A 26,003-nucleotide genomic window follows, 5' to 3' on the forward strand; every position below is an offset into this window, starting at 1 on the left:
GGGAGGCTGGGCAGATAGAACAACCCAACCTGAGCAGCTTCACAGTGACGTTTATGGCCGCCATCCCCATACATATTTACTGTTCCTCTTCTTCCTCTTCAGCTCTACAACATGTGTCAAACTCAAGGCACGCGGGCCAAATCAGGCCCCTTGCAGATTTTGATCCGGCCAGCATATCAATTTAGGTTCACAATACATTTTGGCCCACCTAGTTTTTATCACTTTTTCCGAAGCTTTTGGTGTTTTTTTCGATGTTTATGTCCCTTTTTATGACACTTTGTTTAGGAGCTTTTTCCGACGTTTCTTTCCGATGTCACTTTTTCCAATGTTTTTGAAGCTTTTCCCAAAAATGTTGGCGCTTTTTTGGTCAGTGATGAAGACGTGATCAGTGATGAAGACGAGATGACTTCCAAAGTGTTCAGAGCCCCAGATGACGTGGTGAACCTCACTCAAACACCTTTTGTCCAACAGTATTGTCCCGCTCCAGGGAAGCACTGTGTGTCTATGTGTGTCTAAGTTAGGGTTTGACTTTGGTGCATGCCAGTTAAACGTTACTAACTGTGGCTAACTTGGCTACCATGGCTTCAAAGCTAATAAGCTCGTTAACATGCTAATAATGCTAACGTATGACGTAAAATTAAATAATATATCACTCACCGAAAGAACTGGAGCGTAGACTTCTGGGGTCTACGCTCTTCTGGGGTCTGTTAGCACAAATAAACCAAATAAACATGCAGCAAGCCACATCATGGGTCGGATATCTTCATAAAACATTCTCCGAAAAGCACAAACACGGCCGGGAGATCAAGCTTTAGGTGAAGATCCTGGACGCCGCCTACCAGCGCTGCAGCGCTTGAACGTGGGTGTGGCCATGCCCAGTCAAACCCACCAATAGAAACTCTTATCTAAGCCATTTTTGACTCGCAAAACTTTAGACTCAAAACTTTTAGACTTGCAAACAAAACTTTTTCACTCACAAGCAAAACATTTTGATTCAAAAGCAAAAGTTTTCGTGATGCAAAAAGAGAAACTTGTTTTTTGATTGCAGTGAGAGAAATATGCTCTCAAACCTTTTTTTTGCCTGGGTTATAAAAAAACAAAAATAACTCCATATTTTACTTTTTCTCTTAAATAAAATCAGGTCAATAAACTATACATGTCTGATTCTCCCTTTCCAGTCTGGCCCTTAGTGAAAGTCAGTCTGACACCCCTGCTCACATGTGGAGATAAGCTTTTCAAGGCTGGATTCACCATGCTAGGCCAAACTTCCCCAACAGTGTGTGTGTGTGTGTGTGTGTGTGTGTGTGTGTGTGTGTGTGTGTGTGTGTGTGTGTGTGTGTGTGTGTGTGTGTGTGTGTGTGTGTGTTAAAACTGTAATCGCCAACAACCAGCCCTGATGGTGGCGCTGAGGGCAGGGCCACTGATAGTGGCACGATATGTAAAATGAACGTGCACTACAGATTTCCTTATGGAAATATGTTCGTCACAGGCAAACAGATGGAGGGAGGACGGGGGCAATCACAGCCTCCCGAAGCTGCTCCTCCTGCTGCAGGCGTGATGGAGAGAGAGGGAGAGAGACGGAGAGAGAGATAGAGAGGGAGAGGAAGAGAGAGGGAGAAGGAGAAAGAGAGAGAGGGAGCTAGAGGGAGAGGGAGAGGGAGAGAGAGAGAGGAAGAGAGAGGGAGAGAGAGAGAGAGAGGAAGAGAGAGGGAGAGAGAGGGGGAGAGGGAGAGAGAGAGAGAGGGAGGGAGAGAGAGAGAGAGAGAGAGAGGTTGTGGTTACGGTGTGGATGTTGCAGCGGGGCTGCGCAGAAATCGACCAACGATGTAGCGTCGGGAGGAGGATTTTGCACATGTCCGATGTCGTCATTGGGAAGCCACCATCTATCGTAGCGCTTTCTGACGGGAACATGGATGAGCAGAGGCTGCCCGTCCGGACTCATGCGGTAAGACATGATGTGTGCTACCGTGTACTCTGCAGGGAAACACACATCCGGTTACACATCTCACTTGTATCTGCAGCCCCGTCTGAATGTCTGTTTCATTTCACATCGCCGCGATGGTCGCACAGACTGAGCCCGACATGGACCTGTGTTTCTATGTTCGGTTCCGATCTGTGCACATGACGTTATCAGAATACGTGCAAGCATCGGGAGATAGTGGCTGCATGTTGGAGCACCTAGAGGGAAGCACGGGGTTGGTCCTGCTCATTGCGTTCTATTTCCCCGCTGGCTGCTGTGGACTAATGTGTTCCCACCGTCGAACACTGACATCATCCTCATCAGGATTCAGGATTCAGGATTCAGGATTCAGGATTCAGGATTCAGGATTCAGCCTCTGGCAGCAGCAGCAGCTACTACGCAGTGTTTGCTAGCTCAGCGCGGCAATGCGACGTTTGTCCGGACGGGATGCACTGCTCAGCGACCCAAGTTCATTTCATGTGTAAGGAGACAGGCCCCCAGCCCCCAGCCCCCTGCCCCCTGCCCTCAGCCCTGCATGGGTGCAGTGGTACGGAGGTCGCGTGCGTTGTTCTGATTTAGTCACGAGACGACCGGTGGAATAGCCTAGCCAGATGTTAGCCTACAGAGGCCACTGTATGTATGTATGTATGTATGTATGTATGTATGTATGTATGTATGTATGTATGTATGTATGTATGTATGTATGTATGTATGTATGTATGTATGTATGTATGTATGTATGTATGTATGTATGTAGGTAGGTAGGTAGGTAGGTAGGTAGGTAGGTAGGTAGGTAGATAGATAGATAGATAGATAGATAGATAGATAGATAGATAGATAGATAGATAGGCCTATTAAACCACATGTGGTATTTTAGTAGCCTACAAAAGATTTTAGCTTGGTACTTTCGCCTCAGTTGGTTATGAGATAAGATTATTATTTCAGCACTGTCTTTGTATTATTCATTTAATACAGTGAGGTGGGCAGCCTGCAGAAGGTAGGCATATGTCTGCATATGTCTCTGAAGACAGCAGCAGAACGCCAGCACTAAGGCCCACAAACATATCAACTAGTGAGTTACTAGTCACTTTTATTCCTGTCCTTTCCTAAAGTTCATTTTCTCATGTTCTTGAAATATGTTTTAAACAAGACTAACAATGAAGACCCACTGAAGGTGGTGCCATGGCTTTGAAAGTCAAAAAATGTGAACTTGATGGTAAAATGTGACCTTCAAAGCTCCATAAAGACTTGCTGAAAGTGATGCAGTGGTGGGACAGGAGAAGTTTAGGTGTGGATACATGTCTGTGGAGTTGTAGTTTCTGGGATCACCCTTTTTGTCCCCAATATGGCATCTAGTACACACAAAATGAAGTGCTGCTTGTAACAAGTTCACACACTCACAAGGGAGGGGTGTTTGTCTAAATATCTCACTCTCTATTGAAATTGATTTCACTTTAAATTGTTTGTACTGAAAGCACTCAGCAAAATCAGTTTTTTCTTTTCTTTTATGTAAATCATTGGGATTCTAACAATAAATAATCGTTCTGGGTTAATAATTAATAAGAATCAAAAGAAGGAAAAATCTTAAACAGATATCTGATCTCTTTCCCGGCCGCGTCCTGCTGCGTCCGCCGCATCCACCGCATCCACCCGTGCTCTGCAGCGCCACGTTACATCCCGCAACGCCCTGCTGTGATGTTCATAGTAGTCTGGATCCGGTATAGGAGACTGCACTACTCAGTATGACACGATGTGCCCTGCTATGACATGAACTTCCACGATGACCTTCGAAGTCACTGTTCCATTATCTTTAATGTGACTTTTATCGCCACTGTTCATCACACCCCCAACCGGCCCGTCAGACACCGCCTACCAAGAGTCTGGGTCTGCCGAGGTTTCTTCCTAAAAGGGAGTTTTTCCTCGCCACTGTCGCAATAGCCACTGCTAATGCTTGCTCTTGGGGGAATTACTGTAATTGTTGGGGTTTTGGAATTTATAGTGTGGTCTAGACCTACTCTATCTGTAAAGTGTCTCGAGATAACTCTGTTATGATTTGATACTATAAATAAAATTGAATTGAATTGAATTTAATCATATGCAAGTAATATAATGACCAATCATTCCAAAACAAGATGTAATTGATCCAGTTTTTTTCTCAAGAAAGCTCACGAAACACAAAGTACAGCTGAGGCTGATTTGAATGGCCTCATTTAGCATATGTTTGGTCATAAACCGAAGTATTTGACAAATTAAAGTCAGAGGATCACCAAAGTTATTACAGTCCTGAGAGGAATATGAAGGCTGAACCAGCAATCCATCCAATAGTTGTTGGGACATTTCAATCTAGACTAATGGGATGGCTCGACCAACCAAAGAAGCAAGTGCCCCGTGCCTCGGTGGCATGATAATACAGTGCTCCAAAAGTAGCAGCCACTCATAATTCACTGCTGCAAAAATAGATTCAACCAGCATGCACACCAGCATCCTGTTTCTCTGTGCTTTCTTGTCTTTGATCAAAATTTGGATGTTTACAGGGAAAATTCAGTACCTGGGTATTTATATCTTTGTAGACTTGAACCTTTTAAGCTTTCTGATGTGTCTGCCATCTGCACAGATGTGTCTTTGAGGCTATACTTACACCTGCCTCATCATTTCTGTAGTCATTTAAGGGGCTGGGGATGATAGTTGTCTTGACACTGCAGTATCTAAACCCTGTCTGCAGGGTTTGGCTTCTTCGTCTCTTCAACAGTAATGGTTAATGAGAGCAGATTCTTTCATTTTTCAGGCTATACCTTATACATTATATCTTTTATCATCATATTTGTTTTTTTGACAAGTGACTACATCATTTGAATTTGATGTCACCAGCAGTTGCAGACCTGTCTCTGTTGCTGGACATTTAGGTGTCTTATTACCAGGTTAAGGGCACACCAAGTTCCTGTAGCTTTAAAGGGCAACTATTATATAGCATTTTCAGGAGAATACTTGTATTTTGTGTATGTACTAGAATATGTTTACATACTTTAATGTTAAAAAAACATACTTTTTTTCATAATGCCCATGGCTGCTGCACCTGAATTCTAGGGTGACCAGACGTCCCCCGTTTCGGTGACCTGTCCCCGGTTTCGGTGACCTGTCCCCGGCTGGAGCTGTCCCAGGAAATGTCCCCGGTTTTCAGACAGACCTGAAATTGGAATGAAAGAAAGAAAACATTGACCAAACGTATAGTCGCGCACCCTACACACGCAGGCTCAAGACAGCCAGAGCAAGCGCTGCTCAGAGCTCAACTTCGGTATAAGTTAGAAAGATATTCACAGATTTGAACTTCCGGGATCAATACAGCGAAATGTTATTAAATCACAAACGACGCATCTTTCCTACCGTAGTAAGGTTAACAGCGAGCTACAAACTCATTCTTAATCAGAATGAGCCGTCCTCCGACCTGGAGAAATAGCATTGGTCTCTACGAGCAGCCGGCGGTGAGACGGCACTAAGACGAGTGCTTAGGGACCGTCTACAAACTACAACACCTTAGGGACCGTCTACAAACTACAACACCGACACAAAAATATTTATTAATTAAATGATTAAATAAGGTAGTGTCTCCAAACGTACCGTATTTTCCGCACTATAAGGCGCACTTAAAAGCCTTTAATTTTCTCAAAAAAACGACAGTGCGCCTTATAATCCGGAGCGCCTTATATATGGATCAACCTCTCGGATCACTGCCCCGTTGACGGGACACTGCGTCGCTGTAACCTCGATAAAACCTCCACTCATTCGCGTTTTTATAACTTTAAAGCATTAAATATTCAAAATATACAGCCATGCGACACACCAATTGAAAGCTTAGCCTCTAATGATTAATTTAAGCCCACATACAAAGCATACGATGATTTATAGCAGTTACACAACTGTTACAAAGTAAACAATTTACTATAAAACAATTCAGCCATAATCTGCGCAGCTGTCGAGAGTGCATCCATACCTGATTTCGTTGTCCTTTCAGCAACAAAGTGGTATTTTGGCCAAAACTTGATTTTCATAAATCCACAAAAGTCCAAGGAAATGTAATATCCAAGCTTTATATTCCAAAACGATCTGTTTGCCTCACAATGTTGAAGTTTCTGGCCGAATCACAACGGAAAAACGCGTTTTCCATTTCCGCACTTGTCATCGCCGCTAGCTTCTCTGCCCAGCTTGCTACATGATCGATGTGGGCGTCATCGTATGCCCTAGCTTCTAAGCTTTCGATTGGTAGCTCATATTAGCCAATCCGTTCAGGTTCGCCTCTGATATGGCCAATGGAAGCGGACAAGCCAATGACAACATGTCAGGGACCACGTTGAGACGATCGCCATTTCTCGGACCACTTAGATTTAAATGCTATAAGGAGGGAGTGAACGGAGTTGTCAGAACGCTTAATAAAGTTTGACTTTATCTGACGGTTTTGTTGACATTCCCTTTAGCACAGCTCCATCTAGTGGATGCATAACGCAACCCCAGTCAACCGTTTGACTGCAGTATCTTCTATTCTATGCGCCTTATAATCCGGTGCGCCCTATATATGAAAAAAGTTCTAAAATAGGCCATTCATTGAAGGTGCGCCTTATAATCCGGTGCGCCTTATAGTGCGGAAAATACGGTACCTCAATTATAACTTGTTTCCTGCTAGTTGTACAACAACACTTACTTTAAAAAAATAAGCATATTCATAATTTTGGGGAATATCTTTTGCCAGAAACATTTAATATTTTAATAATTAAATAGAGTCGTGTCTCTAAACTTACCTCACAGATAATTAGTGTTCTGCTGGTTGTACTACATCACTTACTTTTCAAAAATAGGCATTTGCATAATTTTGGGGAATGTTTTTGCCATAAAAAAGAGGCATGTCTCCAAAACTACCCCACTACTTTTTTCATAATGCCCATGGCTGCTGCACCTGTATTCACCCTCTGTATGAGACACTCTGTATGAGCGCCTGTCTCTTTAAGCTGGAGCTACTGCAACAGACTATATAGCAGGACTTCGTACTATGAAAAATCACCAATAAAGGCTTCTAAACCAAGTACTACACAACAAGACATGTCCCAGCAGTAAAGGGACCGGGAGAAATGACCAACATTGGCCGCCCAGATTACACCTATCTTGCGTTAGCATGCAGGTACAGATAAAGGCTTCTCAACCAAACACTACCCAATCTTTCAAACCTGTACTTTGTAACTTTTGCTTGAGTAAAGAAGTTAAATCAGTACTTCTACTTTTACCCGAGTATTTTTTAACACAAGTATCTGTACTTCTACTTGAGTACGGGAAGTGAGTACTTTTGCCATCTCTGATGGGATCACACCAGCCGTGACACCAAATCAGGTCAGGGGCATGAAGTGGGGGCAGGGAAGCCAGGCAGTACATTCAAAGACATCAATTCTTTTTTCAATTTATTTAGAGCTAGCCTTCGAGATTTTTTATTAGTTACTTAGACGCGATGCTTCCACCCCCAGATGGCCAATAAATGGCCCGTAACAAACATGAAGAAAAGCATGGAGAGCTGTTTAGCATTCCCCCGAATTGCACTCTGCAAAAATCATGTTCATAAAGGGTGATTCTGTGGCTCATGATTCACATTTAGTGCAGTCAATGTTCAGTGCTGATGGAGTGCTGTGTCTTTTATGTCGCCCCCTCCCTGCATACCTTGGGGTGGTAGATGAGCTTGCAGAATATCTGACTTTCAGGGGTAAAACCAGAGCTTGTTTCACAAGCCTGCCTCAATCCATTGCTTTTTATTAAACGGTAACAACACTCTCCCTCTTACTTTAACCAAGTGTTTTAGTTGCCTGACCTTATCTGTACCTTAACAATATTTATTTGTGCAGATATTGTTTAAAACACAGTTAGAACATTGAGCAATACCAATGTTCTGCATGGCGGTAAGGTTACATTAACCCAAGTTCATTATTAAAAGTAGATATGGGGGTGGTGAAGAGGATTATAGTGCTTGTAACGTTAATACCTTTCATGCAGGAGGTGGGAGTTTGTGTTCTGTCAAAATCCAACATACATAACATTTTTTAAATCATAACCTCAATATGTTTCTAAACATAACCAAGTGTTAGAGCTATATAACTTTAAATCATAACTTATGCACAGATATAGAAAAACATGTTAAAAAACAGCTACAGGGATTACAGAATCATCCATAATCAAAATTACGTATTGACAATGGGGTTGGGGGCACAACTCCAAATCACAGTAAACTTGATTCATATGATGAATAATCTGACCCATACATTTAGAAATTGTAATATGGAGATCTCATATTAGATGCTATAGTTTTGAGATACAGAGGGCACGATTACAAAAAGAATGTCTGTGAATTTGTGTAGTGAGCTTCAGATAGCCCTGAAGTCTTAGTCAGTTTTGACACACAGATCTATGGTGCTATAAATGACTGCAGCGCAGAGTTTCTTTAGATGTACGCTAAAGGTGTGGCTGTGGCTCAGTGGTAGAGCGGTCGCCTGCCAATCGGAAGGTTGGTGGTTTGATCCCTGGTCCTGCAGTCCCATGTCAAAGTGTCTGTGGGCAAGACACTGAACCCTGATGCTACGCCATCAGAGTGTAAATGTGTTTGAGTGTTTATCTGTTGAGTGTTAAATTCACTGAGTATTGTGTTCTAGGTCTTAAATAAGTTTCAACAGGTCTTAATTTCCCTTCTTCTAATGCTCATTGGAATGCTTCTGCAGCGCTTTACAATGTTTCTTTTTAATTCTGTGGTGTTGTAGTTCTTTCTGTCGCTAGTCCATTCTAGTCTGTATTACAACTACAAATGAGACCAACACGCAACTTATACTGCACTAGACACCAGTCCTATAATGCCAATGAGGAAATCGGGGAAATGTTTCAGACAATGTTTCCGGACTCTGACATCTGACTTTGTTCTTGATGTTGTGAGGGTCTTTTATTCATTTATTCATAGTCTTAAAAAGGTCTTAAAAACTCATACATTTGACTTGGTGAAACCTGAAGAAACCCTGTCATTGTTCAGGGAGAACTATGCAACAGCATGATGATTACAAGAACAGCAGTTAGCTCAATAACAAGAAGTGTCAATTCTTTCAGACTGAACTTGGGTTTAGGGGCTACATTATGTGTGAAATAGTATTGGTGCAACCAAATCAAAGATTGATTTAGTAGAGAACACAGACCAACCAGGAAATGATGCTGAAGCATGAAGCCTCTTGGCGGTGTTTGGTGTTTTAAGCCCCAAATGTCATCTTCCAGGCAGCGCTGCCTGGAAGGCACTAGGATTAGGCAACGGTTAGGGTTAGGTGCCTTGAAGTCGACAGTCGCAGCGCTGCCTTGAAGTCGACGTTGGGGGCTTAAAACACCATCGAGCCCTCTTGGCGCTGGTGAACTACAGTGGCAGATTTATCCCTGATGTGGCCACTCCATCAGAAGCATTGAAGAGACTCATGAGGTAATTGTGCAAATGGATGCAGGAAATGGAGCAGGAAACAGCATTTATACAGCTGAAGAGTCAGCTAGCCTAGTCACATGTAACGGGGTCAAGAGGCTGAGCCATGTGATCCTAGAGGCTAGTCCAGTGGAATTAGGAACAATCATGATCCAAAGGTCTCGCTGTTTTATCAGAATGAGCATGTTTTAATCTACTGTAAGGTGACCTTGGGTGTCCTGAAAGGCGGCATCAAATAAGATGTGTTATTATTATTATTAATATTAAAAGGAGACAGATCAGAGAGCATACAAACCTGTGTATCACTGTATGTACCCTTTCTATGCTTAGAATGAATGAGAAACCCCTGCCTTCATGTGTTCATGTATAGAAAATACTTTGTAAAGGTCACAGAGACAATATACGGAAGGAATATGAGACAATATTCAGTGTTTACCAAAGTCCAAGAATGGCAGGATGGGTTTTATTCAGCTTCATTTTTACCCAAGGCCCCCTAGCAGACCCGTCAATAAAGGCAAACAGGGCCATGATATCTTCTTAGTGGGAAAACAACTTTCACCATGGGAACTGGAAGAAAGTGTGCCACAGTTTAGAGCTGTGTCTACTTGCATTAAGACAAAATTAATTATGGGGCACATTCTCATTGGCTTTAGCTTGGGGCATGGTGGTTGATGCGATGCACACACACACACACACACACACACACACACACACACAAACCGGAGCGCCAGCCACCATGTTACTTATATTTACTGATAGCTAGCGTTTACCTCATTGACCGCAGGAGTCAATCAGCCTTCCAAAAGAAAGCACAATGAAATAAAATGTTAACCAATCATTAACCGTTAACCGACAAGCAGACCACGGAGTCTCAGTTCACCCGTCCGGGAGGCTCTGACAAACCTTTCGCATTCCGTGTCCGTGGGCAGCTGCAGACTTGTACCGGTGTTGATGTTCTGTGCATTGTTGTGCACACATGCAGCCACTGTCCTGAAACCGCTTTCGGGACCAACCAAGTACACAGCGGCCCGCGGCGTGTATAGCCCGTCTCCACCCCATCCACCTGCGTGGTTGTCAGCTGTGTGTCTGCCTGTGTAGGTAGGCGGATTAAACCCGCCAGTCCTCATCCATATCATGGCATCTGTCACGTAGCTCACTGAGAGCGCCGCCCAGCAGAGAGCCACGAGCAGAAAAAAAAACGAGCTTAAAACACAACTGGCTAGTGCAAACTTAGCACTTTAAGCTGCTCGTAGAGACCAATGTTATTTCTCCAGGTCGGAGGACGGCTCATTCTGATGAAAAATGAGTTTGTAGCTCGTTGTTAACCTTACTACAGTAGGAAAGATGCGTTGTTTGTGATTTAATAACATTTCGCTATAGAGTAAAAATCTGTGAATATCTTTCTAACTTTGCTCACGTTTATAAAACCGAGGGAATGGATTTTTATTCTGTGCGCACAGTTTAGTTTTTTTTTTCAGCTGACCCCAGGGGGCCTCCGTAAGTTTCACTGGTATGACGTGTGTTCTAGTCATGTGAATGGGTACCATTTTAGGTCAAGATTAAAGCACACTTACACTCTATGGGCCCAATGTTGTAGGGACCTGAATAAGATAATTTCATATCCTCTCAGGCTTGAAAGGCCCAATTATTTGACCCTAAACTAACAGCTTCTTTATGTGCGGTGCTATGGGTGACAGAACACTAACAAAGCATAGCTCACTGACTGAAATATAATGGAGCTTGCTACCCATTTTTAGCATGTTGCTAAGTATCACTGCCTTTCTTTTGGACACAGGGTGTATAGTTAGTTGACTGACTCACCATACCAGCTGTATGAGCAGGAGAGCTGAGAATGACATATGACCTAATTTTTGATAGGAGCAACATAGTGGTCTATTTTCCCCTTTCTCTAAACTCACTGTCTAGTGTTCTCTGAAATACGTCATTTAATACACCTTACTGAAGCTTTACATCGTCATGATACAATTTACTGCAAACATTACATCGTCTTGATACTCCTACACCTTACTGCCAATCCAATACCTGTATAATAATAATTAATAAGATGTAGGCCTGTTTCGAAGTGACTGGGATCATTCTTGTATGTGTAAGGCAACATGAGGCGTGACTTTAACATTGCTTTCCTACATTTGTTAAACAAAATGTAACAAATGTGTCAACACTCAAACAGTATGCAATAGTATATAAACAGAATTGAATTGAACAAATAGGTCCCATCATCCCCTATACTCGATCCAGATATTTGATTGATTTGACATCCCTAGTTACATCTTCTTGATACACCTTAATGCAACAACAACAAAAATCTTACCTAAGAGAAGGCAAGATATGGGATCTAAATCAAAGTTTATCATAAAACAGAGCCTTCAACATAAGGTTTACTCTTACATCTATTATGTTTTAAATAGTGAGCGCATCAGGGAAGAATCATTGGAATTGTTGGGTCTTTGTAAATCACTGTAAATTTAGTGTGGTCTAGACCTACTCTATCTGTAAAGTATCTTGAGATAACTATTGTTATGATTTGATACTATAAATAAAATGTAATTGAATTGAATCACTACCATTTGACCAGAAGCTCTTGTATGATATAAAATTTGAGTATTAGCTAAACTTCCTTTTCTGGTACCATTAAGAGGGGATTTTATACTAAACAGACTGTCACTCTAAAAGATATCGATTCGATTTGATTACCCCTCATATTACATTCAGATAAACTTTGGAATATATTTCTGCATAAGATGAGGGCTTAAGATTTAGTCTCTAATTGGAATTACAGTAGCAAGAGATCTTTTAGTGGCCAGTATGAGCAGGAGGAATGATGACAAAAAGACAAAATTGCCGACTTACTATGCCCCCATCCTCCTGGCACATATACAACTGTGGAACAGAGCTCCCCCCAAAGTGTAAATGTATCAGTATTATATGGGGGAATCAGTGTGTAGGGTTAAATGTTGATGTTGGGGGAGGGTAAGTGTAGAGAAGATGAATTAGTTCTGCCCAGAGAGACATGTTCTAGGGTGTTCAGTGCCAATTGTGCAGTGTTGCACTGCACTGAGAGTTCAGCTTCATAGAAAATACCCACAATGCACCATAAAAACAGTGCTCACAATAATCACTGACCAGAAGTAACTATTACACTTCCACTGGAGAAGTGACATCCATTACACTGGATAGTCACTCACTATCTCTTGAAGGAGGGACCAGTTTGAAGCAATAACCAGCCCTTATTTTTATTGTTTCCATTCAAGGTGTTACAGAGGAATGAAAAACCTTACCTGTAAACTTTAGACTGCATTAGTATCAGCACTAGGAGTCTTACTTTCAGTAATGTCATGTGCACACCCTCAGAAGCCACTTGTAAAGCGTGCGAAGCTCACTTCATGCAGACATCTGTGGCTGAAAGGCATAAGCCTATAACAGGCCATACTCAAATACAATTACATCTTATTTTTAACCCTTTAAACAGAGGTTTTATTATGTTCACAAGATTTTAACACACTAAATATCTGTATACAGTATAAATGAGTGGAAGTGAGTGTCAGTGTTGCAGGGATATAAGAACCATGTTGATGGGACTTTCTGTATGTCCACTTTAAAGATCTGGATACAATTCCATCGTCGTTTTAAATGCCACTCAGTGTCTTTTTTTGGGCCTCTCTGTCATAAATTAGCATTTTTACTATAAATCTTACAGTTTAAGCAAGAAGACGAAACAAAGACCCCAAGTATACCTGTATACATAAAAACTGCTTTCAAAGTCGGACAGTAACAATTGGGGTTTTTTCCACATTTGAACTACAGGTGACCAAAGTTGGTAGTTCAAATCAGTTTTATTGTATTTTAATTTACCGACCCCCTGGTTCAAACAGTTCTTTTATTTCTGAATTCAGTGATCTTTTGTCCTCTATTACTGGGTTGGAAAATCTGGTTATGGTTGGTGACTTTAATATTCGAATATTCGAATATTCATTCATATTCGATGACATTTCTTGCACCTTTGCGGCAGATTTTGTTAATGTCACTGAGTCTTTTAATTTGATCAAACACGTGTCTGGTCCCACACACGTTGGGGGTCATACTTTGGACCTTGTTTTTACGGTTGGTCTTAATCTTGACTCTATTTGCTCTGAGGAGCTGCATGTTACTGACCACGACTGCATTTTATTTAGCCTGTCCTTTAATTTAGATTTACGGCACAGTAAACGTATAAGCTGTTCTCGCATCTTGAATCGCTTCTCAGCTGAGAAGTTTTTTGCAGCTTTTGACCAAAGTGCAGTGTTGTCTTATAATACTGACATTAATTGTCTGGTCCACTCCTTCAACACATATTGCTCATCAATTTTGGATAAAGTGGCTCTCTGTCACTTCATCCCAATGGTTAAATGACACCACTCACTGAACGACAGTGGAAAACCACCAAGCGTCATGTTCAACGGATCTATCACAAAGAACTATTATCTGAATATAATAATATGGTTAAGGAGGAAATAAGCATGTGACCTAGCCTGGATGCCAGCCGAACTTAGCCCCGCCCACAAAATTCGAGGTCGGGAAGTTCGGTCTGGAGTCGCTCCGCTGAGAAGCAATTATTGCCCGAACAGGATCTGTTCGGACCAATCAGATTGTCGGACAGATGATCAACAGTAACAGAATCAATCACGTCACCAAAGAACGCTTGGGTTGAATTTGTTGAGATGTGTAGATTCCACCATCGCGTCTGTTACAGAAGATATCGACAGCGCATTCATTTTAAAATCCTCAGCAGAGGAGCCTCAACAACTGCCCGAAAGCATGGTAGCGTTATATGGTGGAGCGAGATAGAGAGAGACTGGAGAGAGAGAGAGTTATATGGTGGAGAGAGATAGAGAGAGACTGAAGAGAGAGAGAGCGTTATATGGTGGAGAGAGATAGAGAGAGACTGAAGAGAGAGAGCGTTATATGGTGGAGAGAGATAGAGAGAGACTGAAGAAGAGAGAGCGTTATATGGTGGAGAGAGATAGAGAGAGACTGAAGAGAGAGAGCGTTATATGGTGGAGAGAGATAGAGAGAGACTGAAGAGAGAGAGCGTTATATGGTGGAGAGACATAGAGAGAGACTGGAGAGAGGGAGCGTTATATGGTGGAGCGAGATAGAGAGAGACTGAAGAGAGAGAGTGTTATATGGTGGAGAGACATAGAGAGAGACTGAAGAGAGAGAGCATTATATGGTGGAGCGAGATAGAGAGAGACTGAAGAGAGAGAGTGTTATATGGTGGAGAGACATAGAGAGAGACTGAAGAGAGGGAGCGCCCAGCGGCGCTAGAACAAAGCCGTGAATCAGAGAAATAAAACGTGTTTTCGCCGATTCATCTCTAGAAATGCGACTGTAGCGAGCATGTCACTATCACTAACGTTATCCACATTTATCTTTACACGCAACAAATGATATATCCAGCTTCAAAAAGGTCTAAAAGTCGGAAGTTAGAACAAATGCATTGTGCAAAGAGTGGTTGCTATGGAGACGATACACAGTGTTGAGTTCTGTTGACAGTTGAGTTGAGTTCCGTTGCTCTGATTGGATGTAGGTCTATCCAATGAATGCAGAGGCATTTTTTTTCCTGGTTCGTTTGGAACACGCCCCATAATCACAGCCCAATGGAGCGGTTTCAGACTCATATTCTGACTAGAATCTGAGTATGACCACGTCAGGCTACATGTGACCCATTTCAACTCCAGTCCTCAAAGAACCGGAATCAAAAGGAAGAATCGGAATTGGAATCAGAATTTTAAAAATCAAAACAATGCCTAACCCTGCACATGAATGAAAACTATGAATAACTACTGAAATATATGTTCAGTTCCATACACATCTGCTCTTTCGATGGATGCAAAAAAACAAACCTCTTTGTAAAACTTTACTCACAGCGAATGCAGCAGGTCAGATTTGAACCCTGCGCCACTGCACGACTCGCTAACATGGGCCGAACGCTCTTACTGGGTGAGTTAGAGGTTGCCCCTATATTTCTATTTCTATGTGTATTTTGTTTATTAATCTGGAGGACTTGTCTATTACTCATATTCCAGAGAGGATGGTGCCAATAAGACGAGATGTGTTTGATTGAGCATTCATGAATATAGTGAGCAGCGTTGGAGATGGCTTTGAATTGGATCCATTTCCAGTTATATCCAGTCCACCAAACTTTAAACACTCTCTCTGTGTGCTGATAGCATTTACAGTACGGTGGACAGGAGCAAGACCTGTTGTTGTTTGTGAACATTCAATTCAAACATGACCTTTACTGAACTGTTACTACACTCTGACAGTTGCACTCTTTTAAAAGGACATTTACAAATGTGCACTTGGCTGCAGTTGCCACAGGATTTTAGGAAGACATCAGCCATGTCAACCCCATAATCATCCTCCATCTGCTGCGGGCTGAGCGTCTGTTCCACCAGTTGCTCAATCTCGGTCAGCTCCTTTCCTTGCGGGGGTCCACACAGGTTGCAGCAGTTTGTATTGTTTATTATTATGGAAGCCGTCTTTTAATTCCTGCATCTTTGTAATTCTACTCTTTCATTCCCTGTATTCATTTTACAAACAGTTATAATAATAATAATACATTTAATTTATATAGCGCTTTTCACGAACTCAAAGTCGCTTCTGTATACAAATACAGATCATGATTTTATAACTAACAGGCCCCCAAATCATTTTTGTTGAATTATTACAGCGTTGGTAAACATCTAACTATGTCATCACTTTATTAATGACTTTTACTAGTTCAGAATCACCAAGTTTCTTCTCTGATGTGGCTGATCGTAGACAAATCCCACCACTCAACTAAATTTTTTAAGATTGCACACATGCACTTTTAACTGCTGCCTTCTAAATCATATGTTAAATTCATGTGGATTGTAAGTGCAGTCAGTGTGATCAGAGGCACCAAATGGCATCATTTATTATTCACTGGGCTACAATTCATGAATGACTGGCACCAAATTAAAAGCTTTTACTGCCTTTGGCTAAACCTTGACTTACACTAATACACGCCAAAATAAACTAATTTGCCGACAAAAAGCTTGAGAAATTTTTGCTTTATGACTACGTTCAGTGAAATCTATGTTGTGGATGTTTGGGCGTTAACATACAGGACTTTCAATCCAGGGAGTTTGCTTCCTGGGGAAAACTTTCACTCAGGAAATGCGTGTTTTAATCCAAGCCACAATCTTTTTCCTAATCTTAACTGGTCGTTTTGGTGCCTAATTTAAACTAGGGATGCACCAATACGACTTTTTCAGTCCTGATACCGATACTGATGCCAGGGCTTTGTGTATCTGTCAATACCCGATACCGATCCGATACCGTTGCTGAATTAATAATAAATTGTATACCTTCCTCCTTATACCTTCCTTCCACCATGTGGAAGAGACTAAAGGCACCAGACTTTCCTAACAAAGACAAAATAACATAGATGAAATGTATTGAATTCTTATTTATTTGTTATTTAAAAAACAATTATGCATTCACATCGAAAATATAATGTAATCAAACTTCTTAAAATAAATTTAAATAAATAACAATAATGGGCCTTCAATAATGGGCCACCTTTATATAGGTTTATAATGGCTTATTCTACTGTCAGGAGTACATAGAATATCACAAAACCATGTTAATGTCATCATGTTTACTAAAATCTTTTATTACTAAAGGGTTTGGCTCCACAACATTATACAATACCTTTATATGAAGGAGAATCCATCAAACAGTTACAGAAGCTAAACTATTTTTATTGTGCAAATTGCAAATTAGTAAAATAAACTCAAATTGAATGAATAGCCTACACATACAAACAACTTTAACATTGTTTCCCTTTCAAAACCAAATAGTTGTAAGCTAGTACTGTATAAACACTACCTTGGCCACAGGTCAGTTAGGTTGTTGTAGTGTGGTTGTAGTGGGGGACTGAATGTAGCTCCGCTGTCAGCCTCCTTCGCTGTTTGAATAACGTTAGCAGGTTGGCGGACGTATTTCAGCGAGGCAAGACATCTTAAATCCAGAGTTTTAATCATTGCTCTGAACCCGTCTTTCTCAGCGGTCTGTAGCGGGACCCTAGGTGGATTGCATTCATAATGGTGCTCCGCTACATGCTTGAAGTGACATGTCTTTAACGTTAGCACAGTAACATTAGCATGGCCGAGTAACGTAGAGCGACGGGCAACAACAGTGGCTAAATTATGTCAGATTTTTTTAGAAACAAAAAACTTGGGAACAACAGAGGGCTCCTCTCTTGAGCAAATGTTGTTCTGGTGTAGCTCCAGTCTTTCTTCATCCTCTAGCTAACTTTCTTCTCAGTTTTTGAATGTGCAGTACCGACCGGAGCCTCTCCCAGCTTAACAGACGTTATGCCACCTGGCTAGCTAGGCTAGCAGCTATAATGTTACCCATCATGCCATTGGGCGGTGTACATTTGTAAATGTAAAATTATTAGTGTTCACGATAATTCACGATATCATACGGACCGGACCCATTTATGAGAATGCGTTGAACAACAATAAAGTCAGTCATAGAATGGTGAATGATTTGCTTCTCGACAGCAGCCTGGTCACAGTGGGACACAGAGGGCCACAATGTACTCAGCCTTTTGCTGCTCATAGAAAAAGCAACTGGTGGTTAAACTTCATACGAAATAGATATTTTAGGTTTCAAAAAGCTTCTTCCAACCAGATACAGTAGCTAATCCACAAGAGTGGTAGGCCACGGTCCATTTAATGTTAACATTATTCACTGCCTCCGTGCGGTAATCACATATAGGCCATTTGTATAGAATATTTGAAAAAGACAATCACTCCAGGATTTTTAAACAGTGCAGAGTCCAGAGTCCAGAGTGGATAAATCTAAACAGAACAGCATTTACATTTACGTGTGGGTATGAGGAATACAGCTTTTGGAAAAGGATGACGTAAGCCTGCTCAGACACAGGCACTAAGAAAACCTGTAGTTTACTGTATGCTGATTTGTCAGATGGCTGACCTGAATATACAATTATGATTTAATTGATTTCTTGGCAAAGCAGTGTTTAATCTACTGTATGCCTTTAACAGCGATCAAATCACTATTTTCCATTTTGTTTCACTGTCTGACAACAGAAACAGACGCATTTCTAGATGAGAACACCAAAATCACCAGTCCACTTAGCCTATATTAAGGTACAGTACAGGTGATGACCGAGAACCTAACATATCATTGTCATTGTCTGAAGGTAAATGTGATTCACTTTAGCCATAGCCAGTTCTCCTGTGTGTGGCATGGACATATACATAGAGTTGCACTGAAATTCTTATGAACACAAGGACAGTGAGCTTAGTATTAGGTTGGGGTTAGGCATTTAGTTGTGATGGTTAAGGTAAGGTTAGGGGCTAGGTAATGCATTATATCATTGAGGGTCTTCACAAGTATAGAAGTATAAGCAGCACAAATAACAAAGAACAATGAACCATGAGTGGTGTGTGTAAATAGATTTGCTTTCAATCTTGTCTGTAGCTTTACTTTCTAGTCTTAATAAAACATTGACTTGACAAAATCAAAACTGGACTTTGAAATTTGGAATTGATGCCCTCCTCAGGCCAATCAGACTCCAATACTCTTGGATTAGCAGCAGCATATTCAGAGATCGGACATGAAAATCACTCACCTTTCTGCGAAATTCGCCGCTTTGAAACCAAAATAGGTGACCTACGTGAATCGTGTAGATTCAATGTGAAAATGTTTAAGGGGGGGAAGGGGGGGTTTGATGCGCTGGATTTAACCAGTCATCGAACTTCCACCAACCAATGAAACGAGTTCCACCAACCAATAAAACGAGTTCTAGCCAATCAGATGCAAAGTAGGGTGGGTCTTTGCCAAAATGTCAGAGTGCGGTGCCGATGTGGTCTCCGTGGTAACGCGGCTAAAAAAAATGGAGGCAAAATTTATCAAACTTGGAGCATGTAGATACAGGCAGCTTTAGTTGAGAAAGTAGTTGAGAAAGTAAATGGCGCTGGGCATGAATAGAGGACAAGAGAAAAAGGGTGGAGACAGGAAGCCGTTAAGCACTCGGTGCCGGGTGCTTGCTTCTGCAGGGCATGTTGAAGGAAGACACTGGATGGCAGCAGCGGTAAGACAGTGCTTGCTAGTCACAAAACTTCGGTCCATGCACTCTGTCATACGAGTACGTTACCGGCAACGACCGCTACCGTTGCGACTGCGACTGCGCCTTTACTGACCGACCGTGATACAAACAATATGTGTGTGCACGTTCATAGTGGAACATGATTTGTAAAAGCTATCTGAAGCCCAAACTGCCTTGACAAAGCTGTCTGTTTGGAATCAGCATGGCAGGTATTTAAACATAACGGCCTTGTCCCAGAGTCTAGACGTCTAGCTATATGAAAAGATAAACAATGCGACATTTTTAATAAATGTAAATAAAGCAGCTAATATCAACATGGACAAAATCATGAATGTACTAATTCGCCTTTTTGATGATGACCTGGCCAAAGTAGTAAAGTTTAGTTTTCACAATGATTCATTGTAGGATTATGATATTATTGCAATATGTAAATCCACATTGACTCTTTATTTAACATATGGCTGGAAGAAGTAAAAATGTATCCATAACATAGACTTTTATTATTTATTATTGTGTAATGTCAAAACTAACTGTTTTGCCAGTCAAATTAACTTTACTGAGTGCATATTGAAATATTACACTGTTGGTTGGCAAAAAATGCATCTCAAAATGCATCAGATTGATGCTTTAAAATATGGAATATTTAAAAATTTCTTCCGGGGGAGCATGCCCCCGGTACCCCCTAGAGGGGTAATATCCTTCTCACCTTTTTCACCCCTGACCCATTTTCATGCCTGAGAGATACAGACATATAGCAGAAGTTTGGGCCTGCTCAAAGCTCAGCAGCTTTTTTCTTGTAAACTAATTTTCTGCTTACATTCAGTGTTTCTCGCAAAATATACATTGTACATATCCCTGAGTTCTAACAAGAGTGCTGAGTGCATTTCCTTCCTTAGAAACAGGAATTAAATCAGTTAAACTGTTAACAGTATCTGTCTTCTTCTTCCCTGCCTTTGCTGGAAAATTGCTATGACCCATGGCAAACTACCACAACCAACCAATAAAGCCCTTTTTCGACTGCATGAACTTTCCCCAGAGACCAGGAACCTTTTCAGGGGTACTAGTATTTTCTGAAAGTATAGGAAGCTTTGGGTCGGGGTGTAGAGGGATGACCGTCGCTGGTTGGTCAAACACACAATTGTGCGTCTACTTTAACTTGTGTACCGCTTTATTCATAAAACAAGGAAGTACTGAAGTATTGATTTAGGACCATTTTAGGATGAGGGGACAGCATTTCTCTTTGTTTAATAACATTAAAGTTAAAGTTAGGCTTTCCTATTGACTTCCTGGCTCATTTAAAAAAGGACAGAGAGAGAGAGAGATCGCCATGCTAAGAGAGAACGAGCGAAACAGAGTTGTCTTCCACAACAACACCTGGCAATTTGATTGTTGTTGTTCATGTCATATTAAATCAAATGTGTGAATGGTGCCTAAACTATGTAAAAGCACTTTGAGTAGTTGACTAGAAAAGCAATATATAAATACACCCATTTACATAAATGTCACTAATTAAAATTCTTTTGTGTACCTTTCCAGGCAACATCAACACTAAAGCAACTTAATGGAGAAAACTAGAGGAGCTCCTTTAAGATGACACGCACAGACACTCCTAACATACTGGTATCAACTGTGCATCAAGATATTAAAGTGGTCCCCATTTCTTCACACTACAAGTCCTTGCAACCCTCCAAACAATGTGATTCTATAAATCACAGCACACTGCAGGACAGTAAGAGCAAAGTCAATAAGAGGCACTGCCGAACCTTTGACTATAAGTCATTGGAGTACCCAAAACCACAAAAATACTCAATGGAGTCCCCATACAAGAAGGCTGATAGGTATGCAGCCAACCCAGATGTTGCCTGGAATGCTTTGGGCCGCCAGCAGAGATACCGCTTCTCTGCTCCAGACATTTTCAGCCATAGGTTAACTCCTCAACCAATAGCTGCAGATATGACCAGTGAAGTTGTTGTCCCAGAACAAAAAAGAAGGACCAGGTCAAAAAGTGCCCCTAGGGTCCAGACCAGTCTCACCCCTGTGTCTTTTGACGGGTCCTCATCTTCTGGGAGGAAGGGCAGGGAGTCCCAAAGGGCTCCAAGAGACTCTCGCTGGAGACCAGAAGTATCACCGCGTAGGGAGTCCTCCCATGCAGCAACTAGGGCTCATATGCATGATGTCCATCCCATTAAGTTGCAGCCTCAAATAGGTGACAGCAGTAGATACTCACCTCACTATGCTGCTGATAATTCTGAGGATGGAGGGCTGGATAAACCAGCAACTAGCCCTCATGTCAGGTGTCGGGTGGACATCAAACCTGATGACGGAGCATTACATCATAAAGGACGGAAACAGGCTACACCTCATGTAGATATTCCCTGGCAGAGGCACCACAGTGGGGGAAGTAGGAGTCTGACTGTACCACGCTATTTCACCTACTCAAGAACACCAACTCCAACTGATTCGTTAGGTACAGAGGGTAGGCAAGCTTATCAATATTCCCGCAGCATGCCAAATAGTTGCCTTCAACCCATGGAGATTCCCCTGCAAAGAATGCCTTCATCAGGTGATTACTATGGTAGGGAGCGCAGAGCTCATTCCAGTCCTAATGTGCCAACCAAGTTCTTTTATGCAGATGACCCAGGGAGATATGTTACTACTGCTCCTCCCCAACCAAGTTCTTGCTTTCATGACGAAGGCTACACACCAGGACAAACATATACTCCAAAAGTGCAATATGTACAAGATCCAAGGACTCGAATGGTGCATGCTGTAGCTACAAGACCCTATTATCCTGAGATGGAGCCCTATCCTTACTCTGGGCAGACAGGGTATCCCAAACCCTATGCAGCAAATGAACCAGGGCCATACATCATACAGACACCTCCAACAAGAATATTCTATGGCGATGATCCAAGGTCTTATCAAATCCAGACTGCTCCACCAAGGTTTTATTATTCCAATGACGTGTATGCAATGCCACCAGAGCATCATGTCCCAGCAAGGGCGTATTACACAGAGGGCCGGAGACATGCTAGAGTGATTCAGGCACAAACAGATGACTGGTATGGCTCAGATGCATCTGGTTATTCCACCAATCCTGCCTCTTATGTATCTCAAGTCACTCCAACCAGAGTTCGTCAAGAGCCTGCGTTAACACCATGGTATGCCAACCCATGTGTAGAACCGCAAAGAATTGGCACAGATTCGAAATCGTACTCAAGGTCATGGGACAATATTCTCAACTCTCGTGTAGAGAAGGAACAGCCTCTTCCTGTACAGCGGGGTCAGAGCTATGATGATCTACTTGACTCAAGGAAGCCTGCAGCAGCTACAGGTGACAAACCACAACCAGTGGTAGTAAATCTTTCCAGTTCACCAAGACGCTATGCAGCCTTATCATTGTCTGATAACTCACTAATTGACAAAAGCCCAACAGAGACATCAAAGAGCACTGCTAATAAACTCTGGTTTGTCACTCCAGAGATAACAATCACTGATAATGACATTCGACCAGGAAAAATTAATAAGGCGGAGGGACGGTCTGCCAGTTGGGACATCCTTGACTCCAGAAGCACCCAGCAGGGTCCAGAACTGTCTCAGCGTGACTTTGAAAGCTCAACCAAAGAGAAGACACACGACAATGCCTCCCTACAGCAAAGCCTTGAACAACTTGATGAGCTTCTGGCAGATCTTGTGACAGATTACAAGCCACCCAGTAGAAGGGCGAGTGAGGACATTCTTGATCAACTAAAGAAGTTAATTGATGAGGAAGAAGCAGTGTCTCTGTCCAGGAAGAGTTCAAGGGCATGTACAGAGGAACCAGCTCCTCTTGACAAACAGCCAATGTCAATAAGAATGAATCCTGATGCTTTTCGAGACATGGACGGGGCCAGTGATGCAATGAAGAGTGCCGATGAGTGCTCCCCAGACCAGAGCCCAGATGAGGATGATACAATGATGTGCTCTAACAACAAATGCCGGAGGACAGAGACCCTGTTTAATGCTTGCCTATATTTTAAATCCTGCCACAGCTGCTACACTTACTACTGCTCTCGTAACTGTCGCAGGGAGGACTGGGACATTCATAAAGAAAGCTGCCTGTATGGAAGAATTGGCAGCATATGCCGTCACATCATCAAACACTGCCGGGAGACTGTTGACGTCCACAAAGCCTTTTCCCGTATTGCGAAAGTTGGCTACCTTTCTCGAGGAAGAGGAGTCCTGTTCCTCGGTTTTCCAAATCCTGCGTCATCCAGTAATTTCCTGCAGTATGGCCTGGATAGTCTACATATGTCTCCTACATACCTGTCCCTCCGAGAGCTTGAAAGCTTCAAGGACAACCTAGGGGAGTACTGTAAGGAGCTGCAGGAAGCTGGTAAAGAGTACGACCCTAACGAATGTTTTATCTTGAATGTATCCATTGCTGTTGGTGACCAATTGCCTGACGGGCCATCGCCAAGGAACCAAGCTCCAACTGTCAGAAAATATGCAAAGGTAGCACTGGCTTCCTTCAGCCCTGAGAGAAAGGTTCACAAGAAAGAAAGTGACATGGAAACGCTTATACTCACTCCACCCCCTGGAACAGCAGATATTGACAAAGAGGGAGAGGAAGGCAGGAAGGCTAGGGAAATCTGTTTTATAAATATACAACGGGAGTTAAGAATTCGAGGGGTTTTCCTACGCCATGAATACCCACGGGTATATCAGCTGCTCTGTGAGTTTGTGGAAAGTAACAGAAGGTTCACACCCACAACTATTTATCCTATTGATAAGAGGACCGGTAAACAGTTTATGTGTATGATTATGGCTGCCTCTGAGCCCAGGACGTTGGACTGGGTAGGCACCCCACATCTCCTTGATGACATTATTTAAGTGCACCTTTTGTTGTAAATATATATGTATAGAAATACATATATATTGTTACACTTATTTATATATCAATCCAATTACAAACATTTGTAGATAAGTATTTTGTTATCAAAATTATATATATTCATGTCTGCTTGGTCAGTATTATTCTTTTTCAGAATATTTCCTGTCAGGTGCAGAATGAGTACAGTACATTATTTATTTTAATAATTTTAACAAGTAATTACTTTTTATCCAAAACAAGTTATGTATCTGTATCCTGGTCATTTACTGTTACAACACATTCCCTTTAGTAGGGATTACCTTAGATGACATTATGGTATTTTGATTTTTGCAAATTACTAGCAAAAATGATTAGCAATTATTACCATGTTTTTAAAACTCAGCCTCTTTAATGAGAGAGTCCATTTCTGTAAGTGACTACATGACTATTTTTCATATGCGACTTTAATGGTATATCATGCTGAAAATATTATTAAAAACAAAACATTATTTTCTTAGCTACAGAAATACTTTCTATGCAAAGTTGCTTCATGACTTAAGTACCACATTCCTGTAGAAGGAGTTGTTTCTGTTATATATTATATTATATTATATTATACACATCTGTAAAGAAAGTTTTTTCTGAAATTGAGATAAAATGTTGAAAGTTTTGGTCGCAAAGTAAATCATTAGAAAATAATGAAAGCTGAAGAAGAGACACTTGTGCTACTTGAAAAAAAGAAAGAAAAGAAAGGCACGGAATCTTATTGTGTACTACACTGGAAGTTAAAGTGCTCATATTATGCTCATTTTCAGGTTTATAATTGTATTTAGAGGTTATATCAGAATAGGTTTACATGGTTTAATTTTCAAAAAATACCATATTTTTGTTGTACTGCACATTGCTGCAGCGCCTGTGTGTTGAGCTCTCTGTTTTAGCTACAGAGAGAGACATCTCACTTCTGTTCCATCTTTGTTGGGAGTCGCACATGCTCAGTACCTAGGTAAGGACTACTAGCCAGTCAGAAGCAGAGTATGAGGGCGTGCCCTGACAGTACCTAGGTAAGGACTACTAGCCAGTCAGAAGCAGAGTATGAGGGCGTGCTCTGACAGTACCTAGGTAAGGACTACTAGCCAGTCAGAAGCAGAGTATGAGGGCGTGCCCTGACAGTACCTAGGTAAGGACAACTAGCCAGTCAGAAGCAGAGTATGTGGGCTGCCCTGACAGTACCTAGGTAAGGACTACTAGCCAGTAAAAGCAGAGTATGAGGCTGCCCTGACAGTACCTAGGTAAGGACTACTAGCCAGTCAGAAGCAGAGTATGAGGGTGCCCTGACAGTACCTAGGTAAGGACTACTAGCCAGTCAGAAGCAGAGTATGAGGGCTGCCCTGACAGTACCTAGGTAAGGACTACTAGCCAGTCAGAAGCAGAGTATGAGGGTGCCCTGACAGTACCTAGGTAAGGACTACTAGCCAGTCAGAAGCAGAGTATGAGGGCGTGCCCTGACAGTACCTAGGTAAGGACTACTAACCAGTAAAAGCAGAGT

General features: G+C 41.8%; 1 protein-coding gene across 1 annotated transcript; it reads left to right on the top strand.

The window, feature by feature from the left end:
- Window positions 1-1,731: 1,731 nt before the first annotated feature.
- On the top strand, window positions 1,732-25,351 carry ajm1 (apical junction component 1 homolog). Its single transcript, XM_039780812.1, has 2 exons — window positions 1,732-1,945; window positions 21,142-25,351. The coding sequence occupies exon 2, from the start codon at window positions 21,196-21,198 to the stop codon at window positions 24,475-24,477; it is 3,282 nt and encodes a 1,093-aa protein (XP_039636746.1). The 5' UTR covers window positions 1,732-1,945; window positions 21,142-21,195; the 3' UTR covers window positions 24,478-25,351.
- Window positions 25,352-26,003: the final 652 nt, after the last annotated feature.

Source organism: Perca fluviatilis, chromosome 17, assembly GCF_010015445.1.
Source record: "Perca fluviatilis chromosome 17, GENO_Pfluv_1.0, whole genome shotgun sequence".
Taxonomy (NCBI): Eukaryota; Metazoa; Chordata; class Actinopteri; order Perciformes; family Percidae; genus Perca; species Perca fluviatilis.